Source organism: Solea senegalensis, linkage group LG8, assembly GCF_019176455.1.
Source record: "Solea senegalensis isolate Sse05_10M linkage group LG8, IFAPA_SoseM_1, whole genome shotgun sequence".
NCBI lineage: Eukaryota > Metazoa > Chordata > Actinopteri > Pleuronectiformes > Soleidae > Solea > Solea senegalensis.
Window position 1 is genome coordinate 14,302,942 of NC_058028.1, and position 16,917 is coordinate 14,319,858.

Consider the following 16,917-nt stretch of genomic DNA (forward strand, 5'->3'; position numbering starts at 1 on the left):
GACTCTCCAGTCCAAAACAGCTGATGCCGGCTTTTTCGACACAGTTCTCCCATGAAGACCACTTCTGATCAGACTGCTCCAGACAGTAGATGGCTGTACCTGGGTGTGACAGGTTTCTGCCAGTTCGAAGCTGATGACACTGCTCAAAATCTTCCATTTTGCATGCATCTACTGTCCTCAATGTGGCCTTTTCTTTGCGATTCTTAACCCCAGTCTGGTGTGAAATCTTTACCTGGGAGTGACCTTGCTGTTTCAGCCTTAATAGGATACATATATTATATAATATATATATATATATATATATATATATATATATATATATATATATATATATATATATAATATAATACAATTTTGGTTAATCATATACCTGATTGTAACCCTTCGAAATCCCTGACTTTGTGCAAGTATACCTATAATAATTGATGCTGATTTGAAGACAAAGGTTAGATTTTTCTTCCGTTAGCTCACTCTGCATTTTGCAAAAATAAGAAATAATTGGAACTATTGGCGTTATGGCTCTCACTTTAATGTAATATGATATGTTAAATGATTCTGGCTCATGTTGATGTGACTGTATCACATCATAATTGTGTTACTACCATGGTTCTCAAACTGTGGTACGTACTTGGAGGTAAATCAGAAATACTGTATATATACCAGGGTCTGTGATCGGAGTGTGTAGAAAATGAAACAAGTTTAAGGAGGCCAACGTCATGGAAAACAATTGAGCTGACTTTTTTTTTGTGACCTAGTTAGTTTATCATGCTGGAAGAAGCCATAACAAATTGACAAAATTAGACTGTAAAGGGACGTAAATGTCCTCTGACAGGACCTAAAATGTGGCTTTCATGACTGAACGAGGCCAGCGTGTGCCAAGAAAACAATTCCAACACGATCACATCACCATGTGCCTGCAGGTTGGCTAACATCTTGTCCTCATCCTGATATAATGATATAAAATAACTACACAGGGGTTTCTATCAAAGTGCTCATCAAGTGTCTCCATTTGAAAAATAAATTCACATTATACTACTTATTTTCAGTGTTTATTTCTCAAGATTAAACTCTATTTTAAAGAATACAAAATGAACCGCTTACCGCTATAAATGGGTTTAATGATTTGGACTGATTCCACACGTCTGTTACAATTTGATTTTCTTCACAGAGCAAACATAGAAACTTAATGATCCGAATTTCGCGACACAGTTTTACGAAAGTGATGTGTTTGATTAACACACACACCAGTTTGTGTTTAAACATAATTGCACAAGACAGTTGTGAGAAAATGAACTTCCTTTGTGTGTCAAGCTGTGAGGACAGATGAGGGAATGAGTCCCTGCTAATTTCATTAGTGTCGCATTCACTTTGCTGAAGGTGGAAGAAAAAGATAGTGAGAAAACAATCAGAAAAGCAGTGCATGTCCATTATGTTACACGTTAGGATGTTACCAACCATGAGCAAATGACAGAACAGACACAGAAACAGCCAAAATTACAAATTAAGTTAAGAAAATGAATAACAACATATAAAATGCTTTTTCTTCCAATTAATTCATTATGAATTTTGGCAGTTTCTGTCAAAAAAAGAAGAAGGTAAAAAAGCATCTGCTAAAGGGAAAAGAGTATCCTGAATAATTTCATTAATCCTAAAATTTATTTGACTCGTTACACAATGCTGCATAAGTTAACTTGTCATGGTGCACATGTACATTCACACAAGTATTGTAGAGATACAAAAGCCCATTCTCAGGGAGGCAATGGTTCATGTAAACATGAGGGGTTGCTGTAAGCGAGGGTCAGCAGCTGTAAGATCACGCACAATAACCTGCAGTTTAAAAAGGCACCTGCTGTTTTCTTGCTTCCTCCTCCAGGGCAGGAGATAAACAATCAATCTGACAAATGAACTCCTGCTCAGCAGCACCTACACTCCTGGCACTCCGTCAGTCTGCCAATGAACTTCTGTCAAGTAATCTTTATCGTGCATCTCGCGTTTCAAAAATGTTGAAAGAACTCACATAAAGGTGCTAAATGTAAGCAATATTTTTTTTTAAGTCATAAAACAACTATGATGCATCATCAGAGATGAACGAAATGGAAAAATGTAAATATTGGCTTCACTGTCTGTCTCTTTCACGTTGTTGGTCGATATTTAACATAAATAATGTCCCCCAGCTAACAATATTTGGTTCCTAGAACGTTCTGGGAACATTACCTTTTGGATGCGGGAACAATCCCTGAAGGTTCCCTCCTAGGTTCTCCTGTGGTTGCCATGTTCCCCTAATGTTAGTTTTTGGTTCGCAGAATGTTACTTTGCTACAACCTTCATACAACCTAAAGAGAACGTTGTCCAAATCAGAGATTGTTCTCTAAAGGTTCCCACAAACCTTTAGAGAACGTTCCGCTGATGTTACTTTTCTACAACCTTCATACAACCTTTACAGAACAATACTATGTGATAGTGGTCACACTTTCACTTTTAAACGTTACTTTGTCAATTTACTAAATAGGTTCAATTATAAAAATAAGCAGTATGTCAGCTGGAATTGGCACCAGCGCCCCCTACGACCCTCATGTGGAGGATAAAATGGTAGAAGATGGATCGATGGATGAAAAAAAGAGGGTGGGATTGAATTACAGCTGTGTTGACATGATCCAGATATATTGCAGTATTTTGAATTGGGATTGCAGTAACTGTTTTGTAGGCCAAAGGTCACTGCGAAGCATATTTTACACACATTCCCCTGTAATACGATGTTTTAACTTTCCATTTACATGAATGCGTGTTCCTTAGTAGATGCAATGACCAATGCTGGTGTGAATGAAGGTGGATGTCTGTGTATGATGACAAGAAAGTGAGAGAAAAATCTTTGTAAAATAAAGAAGAAATGTGAGTTTTAATTTAATTGCTTGTAGGTAATATTTGAGCAAGCGATATGTCAGGAATTACACACACGCACACACACAAACAAACACTCATTCTTACATACACACTGATAAACTGTCATGAGAATGGATATGCATTCAGAAACGTACATGTGCCGACACATGCATTCTTATCTGCCAGTTTTATGCTGCCATGATTAATGACGGATGACCTCTGGTTTTTTTTTGTCCTCGAGCATAAAACACCTTAAAAACTGACGTCCCTTTGCTCAGGTGTGTAGCTGTCAGTGTGGGAACTTCCCACTTCTGGTCGCAGTACCTCATTTGGACTAAAGCTCAATCTAAGACACTTCTTAATAATTTTTTACAATTTAAAAACAATATTTCCAAAGATGGTCACAAAGGATGAGGTGAATGGCTGATTCCTTCCACCTCTGACATCAGCTTCAAAAGTCTCATCCAGGATTTATACACCTTGTTTTCGCCTTGATTAAGATAAATCCCCTCCCCAACCACCTGGCCCAATAACTTAGATAGTTAAGAGTATAAAATGCCATGCTTGTCATCGTCCTTTTACGTAACATCCCTTCCCCAGTCTCGGTGGCTCTGTTCTCGGCACAGACTGCTGGGTAAGACATCTGAGTGACAGCCTGTAACACGGGGAGCTTGTGTTCAAGTTCTTGTTCATGAGTGTTTACTGGATTTTGGGTTTGGCGCCACCGGGAGTTGGGTCAGGAGGAGGGCCACCACCATGGGCAAGTCTTACAAAGCTGTGAAAGAGAAAGAGAGAAGAGGTTTTTTACTGTAGCTCTTGGGTTCTTAAGTACCTTTTAATTAAATATTTTATGAAAGTAAACTTAAAGCTACGTGTTGATTTTAGCATTATCTTAATCAGGTATGTTAATTTAAAAATATTTCAGTCTATGTTTTTGTCACATTTCTATTACTGTATCTGTGAATTTTATTGTGTGATTTTTTTTATTCGTTGTTTTGCAATTTTGCACAAATGATGCTATATCATTGATTTTTTTGATTGATTAGTGTGCGTGCAGATTGAGAAGAGTAAGCCTCGTGGTATTCTGAGGCGCTGTAGAATAACCTATTTTAGAAATCACTTAAATTCTAGTAGCATTGCTAATATTTTCATTAATTTTGGGGAAAACAAACCACCGCATAATGGCTGTGTTGTAGTTATTTTACATTGTCACTATGAGAACAGTCAGACATGGCAGCTTCGCCACATCTGGATTTCTTTTCACCAAATGTCAGAAATTCTTGTAGTTGGTGGAAAAAAAAAAAGCATCACTGCTTCTGAAAATAAGACCTCTCATAGACCCAATCTCTGGTTCCGTACTCCAGGGAAGGTGTGAGACACAGAGACTGAGTCTTGAAATTAGAATTCATCAAATAAAATTAACAAACATTATATTTTAGTCTCAACTGGCACAAAAGAATACAAAAAGTGACTCAATTCATCATTTATTTTCTATACGATCCCTAAAGGTGATTATAACCGATTGATTTACAGAAACTCTGTCAACATTATGTTGTGTTTAGTGTCCTTTGGCACAGTTGTTATGGAGGTTGAGGACTGTCATAGATTGTAGATTGATAAACTAGACATTCAAGGCCCAAAATCAAGGAGGACATTAAGCTAATGACACATTCAAGTGCGGGTATTCACACAGATTATTTTGTCTCTCTTAACAAACTATAAAACTGTGTTGATGGCACCATTGTGCCAGAAGATGGCGCCATACGCACATGTCCTTAATGTTGTCAATGTGGGCCTGGATTTTTGCAAAGACAGCGTCCACTTTCTCCTGTGACATGACAGTGAAGACCAAAATATGTTAAATGCATGTTTAAGAATACTGAGATGAAAGCTCGAGCATGTTGACAGACTGATTACCTGGTGCTGTCTGTAGAAAAGTGGCAGAGAAAAGAGAGCAATCACACCTGGAGAAGAAGAAAGAAACAGACAAAGAAGCTTTAAATGACAAGAGAACATGTGCGTTAAGACATTCCAGATGTGTGCGAGTCGACAGAGAGCAGTTTCTTACTGATGATGAACAGAGTAAGGCCATTGCACAGCGCTCCCAGGTAAGTAAAGACGTACATCAGGACCAGGAACTGAGACCAAGAAAAACAGAGACAGAGAAACACAGCTGCAGAGAGTTAGTTCAACTTTCATCAATGATCCGAGCAGAGGTCAGGGAAAACCCTCCAGCTCTGCTCCATGTGGCTTTCGTTCAGTTTCAGGAAGCAGTAAATCATGCGACACGTTTACCTGCATTCTATTATACTGTGGAAATGTGTTACTGTGAGCTGCTGTAATGGAACTGATAATTAAAAGCCTAAAGGAATAAGTATTGCTGCCTTGTGCTTTCATCCATTCTATTTGCTTTTCATTTGTTTCTCCCAAACAATTCAGACAAATACAGTACATCACAAGGGCAACCCCATCAACAGGCCCAAATAGTGACATATTTAAAAAGTTAAATTCATTTTCTGCATCAATTCATTTTTCCCCATTCATCTCTATGCTTTTTAAATATACCTTTAAAAATAAAGAATAAACCTATTCAGTCAGTCATTCTAATTTGTTTTATTTGATGCTTTTAACATGCTTGTTTGTACCTGTCTTGACTAAGTCTTACTTGTAAGAGATTTTAATCTCAATGCGACTTCATAGTTTAATAAATAATAAAACGATGCACACTGACACAATTCTCTACCCGATGAAGGAAAGTTGCTCTAAATACATGGGTCCCAGTATAGTTTTACATCTCTCAGTGTCGCAGTCCCAGTGAGGCCCTGATATGGGACACCGCCCGATGGGAATAGTTCATCCCGGGCGTTTCTGCTTTGGCGTCGCCCATGTCATGTCACATACCGGCCAGGTCAGGGTTGAGGCTCAGTTACTTCACACTGACTCACCATTTACTGTCTGTGTGCTCACAAACTGCTGCGCTTCATAACTGAAATGTCAGAATATGTTGGAGATTAAGTAAGGTGTAATTCATTACATTTCAGCGGATACTGATGACTGTGCAAATGTCATTATTGGAGCACATAGTATGCAGTTTCACAGTCACACATAAAATGAAACGCTGGCTCTTAACTTTACTGATCAAACCGGTGTTTGTTCTACTGTTTCATGGAGAGTAATATTTGCTGTGAAACAGATCTATTACACCATCATTAACTCATGCTTGAGCATTATATACACATGTCGAGTTAAACTCAAGTTTTCAATCCATTTTTAGCACTTTTGTCAAATTCATTGAACATTACATATGTCATTTAGTATTTTTTAAATTCAAAACATTGATTTTATCATTTGTTTTTTAGAAACCATCCATTCTAAAACTGTCCAGTGTTTTTTTCTGCAATCACATCATCAAAATGTTACCTAATGACAAATAATATAGATAATCGATAATAACAAATAGATAATCTATAATGGGTGTAGTGGCCAAGTCCCATTTTCAGCCACTGCTGATTGCTAATTGGTAGACTGTTCTGATGTGTAACTCGGAGAAACCGATACTGAAACTTTCTTATACTATTAACTGTCCACACTCTGCTGCGACGTGACTTTCAATAAGTTTTCCATACAAAGTCTTTAAACCATAAACATCCCACACATGTCTTCCGAGCAATATAAATATGTCATTAGGACTGAAAGCGGCTGCTGTCAATGATATTGCTTTGATTTAAGAGCGGAGACTTTAGCGCTTAGCTGGTATAATGAAAATGACGGTTGGCATGGCAACGCTGTCATCTCCACTGATGAAGGGGACTGAGATGATGGAGCCAAATGAAAGTGAGCAGAAATGCATGGACGCTTGGATTTATGGGAAGTTCTGGACGGAACTAAACAAATCTTAGAAGACCGCTATTTAAAGGAGTAAACAAGTGAACTGAACCCCCCTGACAGAAACAATCACACACGTTTGCACCGCATTCATAATGACTCATAACTCATTGACATAATGCATTCCCTAACCCCTTACCTGAACCCTAACTGAAACAAATACAACACTAACCCTAAAACGCCCATGTTATTTATTGATTTATTGGTTTTACATATTTATTGATTTTAGACTGCCTTTTACAATTTCTTTGTAAATAGTGGAGACTATATCTCGCTCCTCATGTTCAGTGACAAAATGAAGCTCGTTGAACCTTGAAAGTTTGCTGGATTGGCTCACCTTGAGGGAATCAAAGAGGTTTCCAACAAAAAAGAGTCTCTTCAGAGTGTCGACAGTGGACAAAGCCATAACGATGGCTTTCTGCGTGTAGAGTTCAGCCTGTTCTCCACTGAAACTAATGTCCATGTCAAAGTATGTCCTGCAACAATACGAGACCACAAAGAGAGGAGATGAGGCGCAGGAAAAAAGGGAGGCTGGAACTGCAAAAAAAGTCTCGCTTTCATCCCCTGAACAAAGAACTTAGTTAATGAAAACTCAGCATGCTTTAATTTGTTGAACTATGCATTAAAACAGAAGCACAGACACATGCTACAGTATGCTACACCAAACCCGTTATTGCATATAATAACTGAAAACTATAAAAAATAATTACTTCATTTACATAAAAAGAGCTGCACAAAAAATACACAAGAAACATATGGACATAAGTAAGGCAGGTTTGCAGGGAAAAATACAAATACATATGTAAAAAGTATTAAAAGCAGCTTTAAAACAATGATTTAAACTGGGGCAGTGACTGAGCACTTCTAATCTCCACAGGCAGGGCGTTTAAATGTCTGGGGACTTAAACCGCTACTAAGAATGAGTGCATGTTCATAAAAGTCAGCCTGAAAGTTATTTTGGCTGAATTAACTCAGGTTATAATAGGATGAATCCAGTGTTACGCTCTTTTTCTCCACTCCATTGTCACCACGTTCCCTTTACTTGTTTTTAATTAGACAAGCTGGAACACGCAAGGAGAGTGAAACCTTTAAATGCATCCATTCTAAATAAAAAACAAACTAGCATCTTACTTGAAGGGATGCTCTCCATCACCCCATTTGAGGGCATGGAGGACTTGATAGTAGATGCGAACGGAGATGGTGACACAAACGACAGCCAGGGAGATTGTGGAGACTACAGTGATGATGCTGAGCTGGAACAGGGTCAGCAGGGACACCACCAGCCCAGTGAGCACCATACCTGTTCGCTCCGTGTCCTTCCAGTAGATCAGGTCCGTCACTGAGAGACAACAAGGAAAGGAGGAGGAAGAAAGGGGAAGATAAACCATTAACATAGGTCAAAAGAAACTGGATTTAATGCAAGTGAATGGAAAAAGGATGTGGCAAAAAAAAAACCAAGGCAGTGACAGCAATCTGTCATTTTTGCAGTAATAATAGGACCAGCTGAAGCTCAGTCATTGGCCAAAAACATATATATAATATATGTTTTTGGCATATATATAATAAAAGCAGTTAGTCCACTTTTTTTGAATGAAAGTCTATGGGAGAAAGAGAGTTGATGGTCTCAATTTGTAGTTTCAGCTCTTCTTCAGTGACACACATGTCACATATTATGTCCCCATTTAGAGGAAAACAGAAGATAAAGCATGACACATATGAGTGAAGTGAACACTATGTGTCTGGTTGTAGGTGAGGTCTGTGAACCTCTGCATTCAAAAAACTACCGTGGTTATATCTGCTAAATCACAAATCTTCACAGTGGGAGTGCATTCCGTGTGTTATTTCTGGTGTAAAAGGGTTGCAGTAACACTGGTGAGATAAGAAGTGGAAGTGAAGCTGAAGAAGAGGTCGTGGGAGACATGATTCAGAGAGATTTTCATTCTCCAGCACAAGAACACACACACACACACACACACACACACACACACACACACACACACACACACACACACACACACACACACACACACACACACACACACACACACACACACTCATACACACACCAGCACCACCAGCAGCAGCTATGAGGACACATCAGACTATAACCTGGGCTAAATTTAGTCCTAAGTTGAAAGAGGGATGCAGGATCAAGGATAATTTAGACGCAGGATTTCACAACACCTGCTGACAGACGTCAGCCCCCTTTCCACACCCTGGTGGTGTCCCTCCCTGTCACCCAGCAACAGCTGCCGTGGAGACCGTGGCGTCCATAGAGTTACTGGACTGAATTATAATATAATATAAAGTACATATATACTATATCTAGTTTGAATTATTTCAAAAACATCTCCATTCCAAAACCTCAAACAATGAATAACACCCTTGAATTAGGATAGTCCGTGCATAATAAAGATCATAGTAAAGTATTTAAAACGGTGTTATGTGTTAATCTGTGTAGTTGAATGGTGATGTGCTGTCAGACAAGTGTCTAACTATTTGTGCTCCTCGTTCGGTGAAATGCTAAGCCTCAGCATTAAAATAAATGGAAGCCTATTAGAATACAGTATTTTTAGAGCAGATGGGTTATTTATATAAAAAAGTGACGGCATACAATTAATACAGTGAGATATATCCAGGGTGTACCCCGCCTTTCGCTCTATGTCAACTGGGACTGGCACCAGCGTCCCCCCATGACCCTCATGTGGAGGATAAAGTGGTTCCCATCCAAAAGAGTATGAGAATCTACAGTGGCCTTCAGGTAACATAAACACACTTTTCTGTACTACTGTAAACATGGCTGCACAAAATGGCAGACTCTTTCAGGTGATAATAAATTCATGATTCCGATATCTGATATGCCGATATATCGGGAGTGCTTGGGCCGATACCGATATAATAAACGTATTGTTTTGTCACATCTGTTTTCTTCATTGAGCAAAATAAATTTAAAAAAGAAATGAACGTATAAGAATTCTTCATTCTCTCATTCATTAGTCATATCAGCAGATCTTAGGGTCTGCAGATATCTGACAATACATTTTAAAGCCAACATATGCCATTACCGGTATTGTGCCGATCATGTCGTGCATCCCCACATGAAAACATACTGTATTGTATGTGTGGATAGCTACACCTACAAACTCAACCTTTAAGCTAAACTAGGTTAACCACCTGTTGATGGTAACTTAATGTTTCATGTGATTTTATTTTGTTCTTTAACTTTTAAGTTAACATATTTCTACCAACATTTTTTCTAAATTCATAGAGAAACATACATATCTGCACTTCTGCAAATCTTTCTTTGAATAGTAAGGTGTAAATAATGTCATAACACTGCTGCACTAATGTCCAGCTTATGTGCTGATCGTGGTCTTCATGTGTTGGTCTAAACCAGACCTGGGCATCTTACGGCCACAGTAGTATAGTATAATAGTATTCATTATATAGTGTAGTAATTTGATATTTTTAATAGTGTTGGTTAGTAATTGTGTTTATTGTGTGTGTTTGTATGCTGCCACATTTACACCAAAACAATACAATTTACTGCTTTTTTTAGATAAAAGAGATACAAATTTAATTAAAATTCATTCAAATTTGGCCCAGCCCTCAACAATATTTTTTGTTTCTCATGTGGCCCCTTGGGGAAATGAATTGCCCACCCCTGGTCTTTACTATCAGATACTCAGTATAAGTGAGTGTAGTGACTGGCTGAAATACTGAGACACTATCACTATTGCACTGCACGAACTGCTGACCACAGAGATAACATAACAGGACTGTATCTAAACTCTAAACAAGAATTGAAGTGAATCCTTGAATTTAGTTTGCACAGAGGAAGAAGCAAGAACTAAAGAGTTAACCAACAATAATAGTCATACTTTTTCTCAACCAATCATGCCACAATTTAATGTTTTTCAACAATAAATCCATTTCATTGAGCACATGTGGTGGTGCTGCAGTTGGAAATGTCAGAAAGTTCAAATACGACAACAATATTGTATTAACATACTGCAACATGACAGGGCAGCCTCTTTTGAATGGTGCTGCTGCTAATTTCAACTGAGGTATTTGATACAGAGTCTCTGAGCTGATGGAAGCTGCCGTCTCCAGAGACTCTGCTTGTAAAAGGATCAAAGAGAAGAGAGACTCAGTTTCCTCCTCCAGTCTCACAAAAGTCTTTTCCAAAACACCACATTCAAAAAGGTAAAGAGTTCACTACTAAAGACTACAAGAGGTTTCCACCCCTCTGCTGTCTGTCTCACTCACTCACTCACAGCTCTTTGCAGAATCGAACAGTCAGCTCATGACTTTAAACAAATACCTCAACATCATCTACATTATGTGCACACACTGCTGTCACAAATCATCCTATTTTCACCAAAAGCCCAACGCCTCACCTTTACTGGCCATTTTGAGTGCTGCTCCAGTGTTTCCCCCTCACGCCCTCTGTCCCCGTCGTTGTCCTGCTGTGCTCCCCTCGTGCCCCCCGAGCTGTTTTTGGACACCCTCTGCTCATTCAGCAGTCCAAAGTCCTGATGTCCCAAAATAATCCTGTTTACAGCACCGCCCACCACTCTTCAAGACTCCAAGAGCTTCACACAGAAAGAGATGATTCACAGCAATCACACAAGAATCCCCAAACCACCTGCTCTTACAGCAAAAATCACCTCTAAAGCAGAAAAAATTTATGGAATGCCTTTGAACTTGGAGATATTCGCAGAGTTGCCTCCATAGTTATGACTGAAATATGAGAACCTGGATTTATTTTCTGTTATGTCATGAAGCCAAGCTCTTTGGTGCCGTCAACACTGACATTAACAGACAAGTGATTGACACCTTTTCAACATCAAAATTCTTAGGATTTATTTATTTATTTATTTTTTTTAAAAAGCATAGCTTCAAGAAATTACGTTTATTTCAATGCAACGTTTTTTAAGATGCTACAAAAATGGGATACGTGATTCAGGTGAGGTTCAGAATCAGGTCGACAAAGAAATGTTTATTCTTATCAGATAATTTAACTGACACGTTTACCTAGAAATGAAGGCAGCAGTGTGCAACTAGCTGCAATATACACACACACACAAATGTTAAATGTAACATAATGTCAGTGAGATTTCCATATATGCATGGAATTTCATGTTCTAAAAAAAGACATGTCGTCATATAACAAGAGCTGTAGCTGTTCAAGAATCTAGTTGAGTTTCCGTCAATAAAAGGGAGACATGAGAAGAAATATTATGGCCTCATCCACAAGGAAACTTTTGCTACACAATCTTTTCTTTTTCATTGTTTCAAGAAATGTCTTCATCCACACAAAATCCCGCCCCCAAACGACTCTAGACACTGTGGTGCATATGTCAGGCCTGTATGTGGCGTGGTGATGCTGCTATAGAGATACACTAAAAAAGAGAGAGAATGTGCATAAAACCTGCACGCTGTGCACATACTTTTACTTAAAAGTTATTATAGAGTGAAAATACCAAGCAAACTCCAAACACAAGAAGAGGAATACAACAACGACAAATACAGCGACAGAGAATTCAAGAGCAAGAAAGAGGAGGGACTATGATGTTTGCATAACCAACAATGTAAGTGAGATTTTCTCACTCCGGGACCCGAAAATAGCATAGTTTCATTGCTCCAGTAACGCTGATGGTTGGTGTGGATAAAAAGCACATACAATAAAACACCTTTTGTGTGTCCAAGGCCTAAATCCAGACGAAAACATGATGCTCTTACAGATGCAAAGTGTAAGTGCTATTTATTGAGGACACCCTAAACTCTGTCATCAAGCTAACCACACATTCATCAACAGTGTGAGGGGTTCAGTGGTGCCGCCCTCGTCTCCACATCAACTAAAATAAGAACAAGCTCCACTCTGACTGACAGGCCATTTGAAGTGACTTTATCTTTGTCTCGCTGCACACTGCACTGGCTTCCATCAGTCCCTCAGAAATTGGTTGCGCCTCATTAGCACCAGCATTTGTTGCTGATGGTCCACATGGACGACTCCTGACAATCTCAGTGTAATGAAGAGAATCTATCTGGTATGAATATCGACCTTGTCAGGTCCAGACAAGGTCAAAGAGGTCCTGAGGAGTCCACATACACACATGTTGGTTTTGCATTCTTTGTGAGGACACTCATAGACATAATGCATTCCCTAGCCCCTCACCCTAACATTAACCATCACACTAAAACCTTTATCTTTAACCTCAAATAACCTGTTAAAGTAGTGTGGACCAGACAAAATGATCTCACAAAGATAGGTTTGCTTGACAATTGGTCCACACTGCCTACTAAAGGCACACACACACACACAGACACACACACACGCGCACACACACGCGCACACACACGCACACACACAGATACTCTGATGTCACACTGATGTCAGCAGATGTACTCTCCACAATTAGCCAGACATTCCTGAAATCCCACTGAAGGGTCACCATGGAGACAAAATGAGCAGCCAAGACTTCCGGGTGGGGGCCGTGGTGTATCTTTTTCTGCCTGCTCTTAAAGGTCCAAGCTGAAATGTGATATATTCTTTATTCAGACAGAGTATTGATCAATGAGCAGAGTGAGAGATCTCACTCAGCACCGAGCCGGACACAGATGTGTACCAAGAGAGATGAAGGATGAGGAAAGGCAAAGCAAACTGGGTGACTCTTGTACCTGCTATGTGGCTGCATACTGTCGCGTCCTCTGATAGGTTGAGCGCTGAAAACCAGTGATCGCTGACCAGCTGTTCCTGAGAGTTTAGACCAATATCGGCTGGAGACGTGGGCGCTGGGCCTTTGGGTCGCACAGACGTGAGCAGCCTGACTGAGATGGTTTCCCTAACGACAGGAGACTTCGACTCGAGGGTCGGTGAAACTGCCGGGAAGCAGAGGGTGATGTCACTCAAGATGACATAACCACACTTTTTGTGCAATATCAGCTTGAACTAAAACTAACAGCAGAACATGTCCAATTAGATATTAAATCATAGTGTAGAATTTGTAATAGAAAGGATGATCATCATTAACGTTGATGTTTGTTTAAGACCAACTGTACCTCTTTTTAGACAGAAAAATTATGATTTAAGGTGAAGTTTAAACAGTTTAGTAAAGCTGAAAACAGCTTAGTAATTTTACTTTGTTCATTCATCACATCTTAACAGATAAATACATTTGGATGTAATAAAAGAAGGTGGATGTATGTTTTATCATGTGCACAAGAAAGGAATTCTAATTTTACCTTCAAGTAAACAATGATATGTGATATGCGATATTTATAGTCTACTCTGCCTGGTGTGACAACAGCTAATTGAAAAAAAGAGAAAAGAAAATATGAACAATCTGATATTGAAAAAACCCCAAACCTAAATAAACCTTACATTCCAACACTAAAACATCATAAAATGCCTATAAAATGTTGCATTTCTAAATAAGAGTTTCTCTGAGTTTGGGCTATTAAGATGCAACTCTGTGCCAAACGTAGCTCATTAAGAGTCAGGCTGTATAGTCAACTCTTGACATGTTATGATTTTTGATATGAGGAGGAATCTGGAAGAATTTTCAGTGTGAAGAAGAAGGAGGGAAAGCACAGGCAAGTTATTTGGCAAATCCTTATGAAATGACAGAAAGAAATAATGAACTGCAAGCAGAATATGCAGATGGCTTGGAATTGTACAAAAGCCCCTGAAAGGCATGTGAATAATTAAAAGATTACCCTTAGGAGCAAAAGCTGTTTTTCACTTGCCTTTCAGGGTTGGGGTTAAGAAAAATATCATTAAAAGCTGCCCCACTTCTCTCACCCTCATGTAGCTGTATGGGTCTCTGCTGCTGAGAGGACAGGGATGGAGCAGGAGGCGGGACAGTCTGGATCGTTCTCTCCTCTCTTTGGATCACCTGAGTTTCTAGGTCCAGATTTTGGGAAGAGTCCTGCATTGTAACAGTCTGAGTTTGTGTGTCCTGGTCTCCGTCCCTTTGTCCAGCTTCACCTGCTGTCCTCGCCTCCTCCTCCTCCTCATCATCCTCTTCCTCCTCCCTCCTCTCTGACGGTTCGTCTTCATCCTCTTGACCGAGGAAAGCCTGCGGGTCCCAGTCTACATCAGGCGAGTCCAACAATGTTTCCAGTGTGTCTGTGCGAAACAAAGGAGTGCGGCTTCCCCGAGAGCCGGCCCGGCGGCGGTCACGCAGGTGTCGTGAGGCTCCCACTGCCTCGGCCTCGGCGATGGCGATGTAAGAGAAAGTCAGCTCATAAGAGTTCTGACGCGGTGTTCCCCAGATGGACGGGGATGAAGCCAGCCCATCATCATCATCTGGATCTCCATACCCACCACCCTCTTCATCGTCGGACCACTCCCTGGCTGTTTGCAGCTCAAAGATCTCAGACTCCTCGTTTCCACCTGAAAAAACACAGAGAAGAAGAGGAAAGAGCTGAGAGTGAATTGTACAAACTCTGCGTATGAGCGCAGTGATGTGATTTTGCTTTTGATAAATAAAGAGGTCAGATTATTTGATGTGTGCGAGCAAAATGGTGTGTGATATTTTAAAATTAAACTTTCTTTGATAAGTGTATAACATTTCTACTTCCATCATTTAACAACAATGACTTCTTGTCTAACCTGTGGATCTTCATTGTTCAGAGTTACTCACTCGGGGTGTTTGGTGAATTTATTTTCATAAGCAGTAGTCTTGTTCATGTAACAAGTAAACATATATATTATAGGTATTGTGTGTAAGAGTTAAGTGTCTTATACCATCGGTGCATGGGGGCGTTGAGTCTGGAGTGGATGCCACAGAACCATATTCCTCTGAAAGAAAACAATCAACATTTTGCATAAATGTGTGCACATACAAATAAAATTAGAATATAATATCAGAATATTCCTGTGTTCCTGCAGTCAACATTTGCCCATAAACAAGCAGCAGCACAAACGCAACCTCAGACATATAAATATCAGAATGAAATACAAACATGTTGTGCCTACAGTCAACATCTATACAAATCTGCACCTAAAACAAACTGCGGCCAAAACAATGTCAGAAATCTAAGATACTTATGCAGCTGTTTTTTACCTTCATTCATCTCAAAGGTGAAATACACTCTAAAAACATCCTAAAAAGAGATTAATAAGATAAAAACTATTTTATTAAATTTAAATTCATCATAAAAAAACAGTTAAATATGTTTTTGTGAATCTGTAGATTAATTGTGTTTCACATCTATTAATAATCATGGCAGCCCTATTCACATCATTACAAAATAACACCACATGTGACTACATTCGAAACTATGTGTACATCCGTTACATATCACAGGTATGTGGCAAGTTCAATGGCGTGCTGTAGGTCAGAGCTAAACTGGCAGCAGTAAAGGCCTTGACTACATTAGCTCATACAATACATCAAACCAGACAGAGCTGCTGTGTGAACGCAGGCTATTGTCCTCTGCGTTTACATATACACGGAACACGCCGTCATACTAATGAAGACGATACCAGGGGGAACGTTGAGACAGAAAGATACAGTAAAACACAAACAACAGCTACACAAACACCAGTAAATCACTCAGGGACAATGGACAGATCAGCTTCTGCACTGCATCCGTCCATCCATCCATTCATCGACCATGTGTTTATAAATGATTACAGAGGGAGAGGGGGGGACAAGAGGAGAGCAGGCACTTAGCAAGAGGACATGATGGAGCTGGAACACACATGTCAATGGCACAGTGAGATCAGCAAATACACACACACAGACTCAGGAGGAAACTGCACAATAAAAGCAGACTCACGGCAATGGGAAAATCCTAAAACCTGGCCCATACTCCATCAAGGCATCTCTGAGCCCATTGAGTCCGGAAGCCCCCACCGACTCCCTCCAATTGCTGCTGGCAATCACACCCTGTGGATACACAGCATACTCCCTCCCTCCCTCTCCTTCCTCCTCCTCCTCTCCTCTTCTTCCGCTCTGTCACTCAGCAGCCCCGCCCTGCTTTGCTCCAGCATCCTCCCCCCTCCCCCCTTCTCTCTCCTCAGCTCCTCTCGCATGTTTATGACTGCAGCGGTGGTCGTGTATCCTACAGCAAAGGGAAAAGCACGAGTGAGTGTGCAACGGTGTCATCTCCTATTCATGGTTCACTCTGTGTGCCTCC

The 16,917-nt window shown here is 39.9% G+C and overlaps 1 protein-coding gene across 2 annotated transcripts; it reads right to left on the minus strand.

Annotated features, from left to right (window-relative positions):
* Positions 1-1,097: 1,097 nt before the first annotated feature.
* On the minus strand, positions 1,098-16,672 carry rtn2a (reticulon 2a). 2 transcript variants are annotated; one of them, XM_044032794.1, is made up of 10 exons: positions 16,558-16,672; positions 15,521-15,574; positions 14,573-15,166; positions 13,450-13,650; positions 7,897-8,104; positions 7,103-7,241; positions 4,949-5,018; positions 4,798-4,844; positions 4,650-4,708; positions 1,098-3,655 (listed from the first exon to the last, which is right to left on the minus strand). In XM_044032794.1, exons 1-10 carry the CDS (start codon positions 16,586-16,588, stop codon positions 3,580-3,582), a joined length of 1,479 nt encoding a protein of 492 aa, XP_043888729.1. In that variant the 5' UTR covers positions 16,589-16,672; the 3' UTR covers positions 1,098-3,579. The 2 variants fall into 2 exon arrangements, with proteins under 2 accessions (XP_043888729.1, XP_043888730.1); XM_044032795.1 differs by lacking the exons at positions 13,450-13,650; positions 14,573-15,166; positions 15,521-15,574; positions 16,558-16,672 and adding an exon at positions 11,166-11,273.
* Between the last annotated feature and the right edge of the window lie 245 nt (positions 16,673-16,917).